The sequence below is a fragment of the Carassius gibelio genome, chromosome A23 (genome assembly GCF_023724105.1).
Source record: "Carassius gibelio isolate Cgi1373 ecotype wild population from Czech Republic chromosome A23, carGib1.2-hapl.c, whole genome shotgun sequence".
In the NCBI taxonomy this organism is placed as follows: Eukaryota; Metazoa; Chordata; class Actinopteri; order Cypriniformes; family Cyprinidae; genus Carassius; species Carassius gibelio.
Window position 1 is genome coordinate 25,384,541 of NC_068393.1, and position 8,333 is coordinate 25,392,873.

An 8,333-nucleotide genomic window follows, 5' to 3' on the forward strand; every position below is an offset into this window, starting at 1 on the left:
TCTGACGAACAAAGCCATATGTTTAGGACATCCCCAGTTTCTGTTGCTCAGGCGGTGTTAAAATACTGAAACAATGTTACGGGTTACTCTTTCAGAGCTCAGAGACTCCCTGTTAATGTATCAACTTTGACTCAGATGTTTCTCTTAGGATAAAACACACAATAGACACATTTGTGACATTATTCGAGTTATAAGAGTACAGAGCAATAAGAAGGATGTTTAGAGCAGCTCAGATCATTTGATGAGAAATGTCTGGGTTTATAGAGTCCTGGACAATCGGAGCAGAGTTTCTGGAACTGGCTTGTTTCTTTTATTGGGGTGTTTAATCACAGTGTTTCTCAACTGGTGGGTCACGACCCAATGCAAACAAGAACACACAACTAGCCGTGTATTGGTGAAGAGTTAAGATAGTAAAACAAATAGACTTATCAGGAAACACTTCCTGTATGTTTCATGGCCAGAGTCAAAGGTTGTGTTTCCAGTCAAACGCTAGTAGTTCGGCTGTAGAAACCAGAAATTAGTTAAATCTGACGAAACCTTCCTTGAAATATATGTGTAATCTAAAGTCCTTGCACCTTGAGATCTCTATGTAAATAAGATTCTGCAGACAAATATGTTTGTTAAACACAAAATGTTTTTATTTCCTGTTTCCACTTTTTCATTTATAATGATAATCATTTGTTTTTTGAATATAAGTTTCACAATTTTCATGTCAGGCAATATATAACAGTATATTCAGGATATTTAATAAGATACATCTAGTTTCTGAGCAGTGTTTTTACAGAGAGTGAAGAAAGAATAAGACAGCGTCTCACTATGAAGGACAGATGGATGAGTGTGAGCTATAGAAGTCATCCGAAGAGAACTCAAAGTGAAGAGTGTGTGGCGTTCTTGGTTTGGAGAGGAACACAGACGGGGACGAAGAGCTCAACGGTGCCATCCGTGAGTGTGAGTGTGTGTGTGTGTGTGTGTGTGTGTGTGTGTGTGTGTGTGTGTGTGTGTGTGTGTGTGTGGAAAGATCTCAAATGAGGGTAGCGCAGGTGTGTTTGTCATTGTCACTGTTTGCGTAAGCATGTGTGTCATCGCTGATATTGTTGAAGCTGTAAAGGTGCTGTCATATTTGTGAAATTTCGCAAGCAAAAAACCCCAAAGTCACTATCAAAGCAATCAGCTCTCTATGGAAGCCATTTCTTCCACATTAGAAAACTAATTATGCTTTAATCAGTCATAGTTATGAGATAAAAAGTCAATATTACGACATAAAGTCAGCTATGACTTTAAAAGTCAAAACTGACATACTAATTCAGTTATGAGATAAGAGTCAGAATTATGACATACTGAGTCACGATTATGAGATAGAAATCTTACATTTATGACTTTATGAATTTAAATTATGACATAGTCATAATAATGACATAATTCCTAGTTATGAGATGAAAAGTCAAAATTTTGGCTTTAAATCTTAAAATGTGTATGCTAAGTCACATTTATGAGACAAAAAGTTGAAATTATGACTTTAAAGGTGAAACACACAATAAATCAAATATAAGATAAAAAGTCGAAATTATTACATTCTAAGTCATAATTATGATTACAAATACAGAAAATATTACTTTAAATGTTAAAATTAAAAAAAATATGAGATAAAAAAAATTATGACACTAAATTGACTTAAAAGTTTATTAAATTGATACTAAATCCACTTAATAAAGTTCAAATTTATTGTATTTATTTATATATTTTCTAATCTCATAATTTCAATTTAGTATGTCAATACTGGATTTTTATCTCATAATTTCGATTTTGTTTTTTTTTTGTCTCATAATTATGACTTTTGACTTTTTTCCTTCGTAATTAAAATTTTTAAAGTCATGATTGCAACAATAATGACATTTAAGGTCAAAGTATCGTTATCATTTCATCTCCCAATTCTGACTTTTAAAATCACTTAAACCTTTTTTTCTTAGGTGGTGGAAATAGGAGTCCGTAGCTTTTCGTTGGTCAGCATGGGAACGTTTTCACTCGATCGCACAGAAATTCACGCAAAGTAACGGTAACTGCGACCACGACCGTGATTTCATTCGCTGTTCAAATGGTGACGATGTCCCCGAATTTCCATCTAATGGAAATGAATAAACCGTATGAATGATGTGCGTGATCTACACTCGCGGTGTACGAACATTCTGTGCAGCGACATGCTAATACGCATCGCTGCTGCATCTGAAGTTCAGAAGTCGGAAAGAATGTGCAATAATTCGATTTACCGTATCTTAAAAACATATAAAATCCATCCCATGATGTAGAGCAGTCAGGCAGCACACGTGAAGTAGATCTTAGTAAACGTATGGCAGGCAGCGTAAGTTTAGCACGTGGCTAATCTTGTTATTAGTCACTGCTCTGTGTAAACATTGAACACATCCCAACATCAGGCAGTAAGGATGGACTAGTGACGTTAATTTGAAAGTTTGGCCACATTTTGGCTCTTTTTTCCCACACTTTTCTAACACACACCCTCCAATGTTTCAAACGCACAACACTCTGGCAGTAACCCAGTAGAGCAGCACATTCACAAGTGGGGCCGAAAAGTAGGATTGTGTGAAACACGTAAGAAAACAAAACACTGGCAGGCTAGTGGTTCGCTAATATGCACTACGCTAAAGTCTCGCTCACAAATCAGGAGTCTGAATTGTCCGTTCGACTTGAACACCCAAATGTCAAATCACTTGATAAAAATCTAAGATTCTACCACAGCTAGGAATAAACGAACTAAAAATGTAAAAAATATATATATATATATATATATATATATATGCAGCTAATGTTTGCGTCATATTTCCGCTGTGCTAACGTGCGCTAACCCATGATGTGCTCAACAACGAATGAAAAAAAACCTAAACTTTTTTGGGAAGAAAACACATTTGTTCATTCATCTACATTGATACGTATTGTATTGGCAAATTTTAATCTACATGTTTTCTTCACTTTCTACTCTTTTCGTTGAATACCTCCGATTTTTTATTATTTACAAGTCCAGAAGGTATTGCTGTGTGCACATTTAGAAAGATCGGTCATAACGATCTGGATGAAATTTAGTAATTATGCAAATTAACTGCAAATAAATGTCAAACTGATATGGCGCAGCTTGAAGCTGATTGGCTAATGTGTCAGTCATCGAGTGCGATCTGAGCATGTGCAGAACGTCAGCTAATTTTGTGTGTGGGGGGGGTTCGTGAACGTTACAATGTTACAAAAGTGTCTTCACAAACATCATATATATATATACAAAATAAAAAACACAAATCAGAAAATAAATAAATAAATAACATTATAAATGTACCTTAATTCAGAAATAAATAAATGAACGAATGGATAAAACAGATATCAGGTTAAGAGAGCGATATGTGACAGATAATTCAAGTCTGTAATGATTTTATGCCCCTGTTTTGTTAATTCATCATATACAGATTCCCTAAACCAAATTTGACCTAATTCGTCATGTAAATGTATTATACACTCAGTCATGTAAATGTATTATATAGACTAAACGAGTGAATCCAGGTCGCATTATAGCTCAACATCAGGAGAATGAGGTAAGAAATTATATTTTGCATACAGAAAATGAAGCCTATTTTATATTTTTCGCAACATGATGTTATTTTCCTACACTTGCGACAGAAGTTAAGCATGTTTTCTTCATGTGAAATATTATTTCTTGGCAGGTTTTGGGTGATTGTGATGATTCACTGGATTGTTTGTAGAGACGATATTTTCCTGCTCTCTTGATTTCACTTTGGAACGATATCAGCTGGATATGACGACAGTCAAGAGTACTCAAAACACACACACACACACACACACACATGCACACAGAGACCGTCATGAAGACAGGAGAATGGAGACAGACGAATACATTGAACACTTTGAGATATGAATATCCTGTGTGTGTGTGTGTGTGTGTGTGTGTGTGTGTGTGTGTGTGTGTGTGTGTGTGTGTGTGTGTGTGTGTGTGTGGCAGATGCAGCTGCTCTACTCTGTGTCGATGCGCAGCTTGAAGATCACGCGGCCGGCGAACTTGTCTCTTTCGCTGATCTTGAACTGAGTGTTGTTAGAGTTGGAGTTGATCGTACACTCCACATTGACGTCCGTGTTGAGAGTGATGTTCATGAACTTCACAGCCACCAGGGGCTGAGAATAATTCACCTACAACACACGCAGAGAGAGAGCTTACACACGTATGTAATCACACATCAGCGCGAGTGTGTGTGGTTCACAAAATGAAGAAAGCAGCTTATAAATCAGACAGAATGAAGTGTTTTGAGAATCTAATGCCTGTAGTTTAGTGTGAGGGGATAGTATATATGGTTACCTTTACGCCTATGGAATGAGTGTGTGTGTGTGTGTGTGTGTGTGTGTGTGTGTGTTCTTGCCTGTGCTCTCTTGCCGTAGTAGGGATAGTACATGAGGTTGAAGGATCCGTTTGGAGGGAAGTATGTGATTGGACCGATTTTGTCTGAATCTTCCTTCTACACACAAGAAGAGAGAAATCTCAGCACAGTTCTCAAGCAGAGGACCTCAAGATGACTTCAAATGAGCACTAAAATATGCTAAAAGCAACTAAAAAATAATAATAAATGAGGAAGCCTCATTTTAACCACATTAAGCCTGACATATGAAACAGAATGCATGAGAGGTTAGCACTAGTTAGGGCCTGTACTCTTCTAGTCTAAGTTTAGGGAGGCTAAGTGTGCAGACTAGTCTGTTTCTTACCCACTCCTCTCCATCTTTAAACCTCTGAGTATAAGGGATGCAGTGAACAAACATTACAGATGTAATTCAAGCTTGGCTGGCCGTTATTGATGAAGGCTGGCTGAAGTCAGGTAGATCTTACTCACCCTTGCTCGACAGGTGACGTACGGAGACCTTCCCTTCTCACCTGGCCTCAGCCCAATCACCTGCAGGAGTGAACCGAGCACATTCAGCGTTAACAGATGACTGATCTGATCTGGTGATGATTTCTGATGCTATTAGTAACACACAACATTTTAATTACATTTCGCTAAAATGAACGAAATGACTCAAAAAAAGAATGAAATTCAAAGGACAGAGTCAGTAAAATGATCTGAACATCCCATCACTACAAGACGTAAACTCAGAAATGTCGGGAAAAAATCCGAGTTGTGAGATATTTATACTGAATTTTGAGAAAAATCTGAATTTGAATTTTAAAAGCTGAATTATGAGATATAGATACTAAATTAGGAAGTGGAAAAAAATCATAATTATGAGATATAAATGCCGAATTGTAAGAAAAAAATTAATTGTGAAATATAAATGCTGAATTTTGAGAAAAATCTGAAATGTGATATATAATTGCGGAATTATGATATATAAATGCAGAATTGTATGAAAAAAGATTGAATTGTGTATGTAAATGCCGACGTAAATGCCGAATTATAAGGAAAAGGTCTGAATTATGAGATAAATGAAGAATTGTGATAATAATTCTGAATTATGAGATATAAATGCAGAATAATGAGGAAAATCTGAAATGTGAGATAAATGCCGAATTATGAGATATAAATGTAGAATTAGAAAAATTAATCTGAAGTATGAGATAAATGAAGAATGATGAGATATAAGTGCTGAATTATGAGAGGAAAAGTCAGAATTATGAGATATAAATGCCAATTTATAAGATAAATGCTAAATTGTGAAAAAAATTCTGAGTTATGAGATACAAATGCAGAGTTATGAGGACAAAAGTCAGAATTATGAGATATAAATGATGAATTATGAGGAAAATCTGAAATGTGAGATAAATGCCGAATTATGAGATATACATTTAAAAATTATGAGATATAAATATTAAATTAGGAGAAAATAATCTGAATTATGAGATGAATGCAGAATTATGGGATATACATTTAAAAATTATGAGATATAAATATTAAATTAGGAGAAAATAATCTGAATTATGAGATAAATGCTGAATTATGAGGGGAAAAGTCAGAATTATGAGATGAATGCAGAATTATGAGATATAAATGTAGAATTAGGAGAAAATAATCAGAATTATGAGATAAATGCTGAATTATGGGATATACATTTAAAAATTATGAGATATAAATATTAAATTAGGAGAAAATAATCTGAATTATGAGATAAATGCTGAATTATGAGGGGAAAAGTCAGAATTATGAGATAAATGCAGAATTATGAGATATAAATGTAGAATTAGGAGAAAATAATCTGAATTAGGAGATAAATGATGAATTATGAGAAAAATCTGAGTTATGAGATACAAATGCAGAATTATGAGCATAAAAGTCAGAATTATGAGATAAATGCTGAATTGTAAGAAAAATTCTGAGTTATGAGATATAGATGCAGAATTATGAGGAACATCTGAAATGTAATGTATAAATAACAAATGATGAGATTAAAGGCAGAATCACGAGGACAGAAGTCTGAATTATGAGATAGTGATTGGCCAGTTACCCGGTTGAGTTTGATGAGCACGCAGGGTTTTCCGTCCTGGTATCCGTACGTGTGGTCCCTGAGTCCGGAACATTCTTCCAGCATGGTGCGGTTGAACTGGCAGGAGCGTTTGGGGTTGTTCCGCACCTCTCCGCTGTCCTCCTGGATGAAGTAGTCATCGGGGACGCAGGCGTCGTTCTTCATCACCTGCTGAGAGTCGTTATAAGCTGCAGACAAACACAGAGCAAACATTCTTTCTTTATGAGTTTCCTGTAGATCAGAGTTATGATCGCTCACTAAAACTGTTTTTGTAAATTGAAAGAAAGCTGAAATAGATTAAAATATAATTATTAGATGCAAAACTTCAACTAAATGATAATCAGTGTTACTTTAGTATCATTGAGATCCTGTTAGAATTTCTGGTAATATTTGAAATTGATTTTATTTTGTATAGTTTGTGTTTTCATATTAATATTAGTTAAAGTTTTAATAATTTAGTTGTTTTTGTCATTTTTATCCTTTTTATTTCAGTTTAAACTAAATGAAAATTATAAATGTTCTCTCAGAAACTAGATGAAATTTTATTTCAGTTAACTTTTATTTTATTTATTTATTTGAAGTAACACAAATGTATTTTTATAGTTTTAATTTTAGATTTAGTAAACTATATTAACCCTATGGAAAATAAGAAAAGTTGCCTTGGCAACCAGGCTATTTAAAAAAAAATTATTCTAAATGTATAAAGATTATTGGAATACATTTGACAAGAAGAAATAGTTTTTCAATCTTTGTACTTCAATATAATTTCTACTTAATGTTTCATTCAATTATTTGCAGGGGCGGATCTAGAAAAATATTGATGGGGTGGTGAGAAGGGGGCAGGAATTTTTGAGGGGTGGCAACATATGGCAGATGTGTATATACTGAATTTAGTCACAGTTATCAGTTTAATGATAAATATATGTGCACACTACAAAAGGACACAGCTATCATTTACAAACTTAATCTCATGCAATCAATGTCTTGCATCTGAAACAGTTCATATCAGGAATAAGTGACCATACCCCATAAGCACCACACACTCACTAATGAAGTGAAGTGAAGTGAAGTGACATTCAGCCAAGTATGGTGACCCATACTCAGAATTTGTGCTCTGCATTTAACCCACCCGAAGTGCACACACACAGAGCAGTGAACACACACCCGGAGCAGTGCATACAGTATATTAATACTTCTTTGTAAATTATTATTTGAAGTAACAAAACCATGGTTAACTTGCAGTTACCATTGCTACAAGAATGATTTGTGGTGTTATTGTCAAAACCATGGGTAATTGTCATAAGGGAACCTGAAAAAAAAAAACTTTCTCAGGAATGTGCCTGAAAGTGATAAACGCGCCTCGTTTTTACCTAAATGATTTATACTTTATTTTAATATATATAAAAAATGTATAAGGTGTGCATTGTAGCTGACACCTAAATGAACACATTACAATAGTTTTATGACTGCAAGTCTTTCTCCTCAAATGCTATTGAGCTTCAAATTTGCGTTTGAGCCCATGTGAAAGAGTAGCATAATTTACATATGATTTACAGGTTATTTTAATAAATATCAAACATTTAATTTAATTGTGCATTATAGCTGACACCTACATGAACAATTACAGTTGTTTTTATGACTATAAGTCATTCTCCTCAAATGCTGACGTTAGAAAAGTGTATACCAATATCGCATGTAACTTTAGAGACGGTCCCTAAATTTGAGACTCGTCCAACGTCAAGCAAACCTTATGTCTGTTTTTTTTTTTTTTACTTTTAGTTTTCCTTTCTCTTCGCTGGATTGCTGATGTACTCTAC

The 8,333-nt window shown here is 34.5% G+C and overlaps 1 protein-coding gene across 2 annotated transcripts in view; it reads right to left on the reverse strand.

Moving 5' to 3' along the window:
- Positions 1 to 616: 616 nt before the first annotated feature.
- LOC127944898 (sodium/potassium-transporting ATPase subunit beta-2) overlaps positions 617 to 8,333 on the reverse strand; it is a 14,054-nt gene continuing 6,337 nt past the window's right edge. Inside the window, exons 4-8 of one of the 2 annotated variants that reach the window (XM_052541307.1) lie at positions 6,499 to 6,704; positions 4,893 to 4,952; positions 4,768 to 4,791; positions 4,428 to 4,523; positions 617 to 4,200 (exon numbers count right to left, since the gene is read on the reverse strand). In XM_052541307.1, the coding sequence (XP_052397267.1) occupies positions 4,027 to 4,200; positions 4,428 to 4,523; positions 4,768 to 4,791; positions 4,893 to 4,952; positions 6,499 to 6,704 (560 nt within the window). In that variant the 3' untranslated portion in view covers positions 617 to 4,026. The remainder of the gene's footprint in view (positions 4,201 to 4,427; positions 4,524 to 4,767; positions 4,792 to 4,892; positions 4,953 to 6,498; positions 6,705 to 8,333) is intronic. The other variant, XM_052541308.1, reaches the window with a different exon arrangement.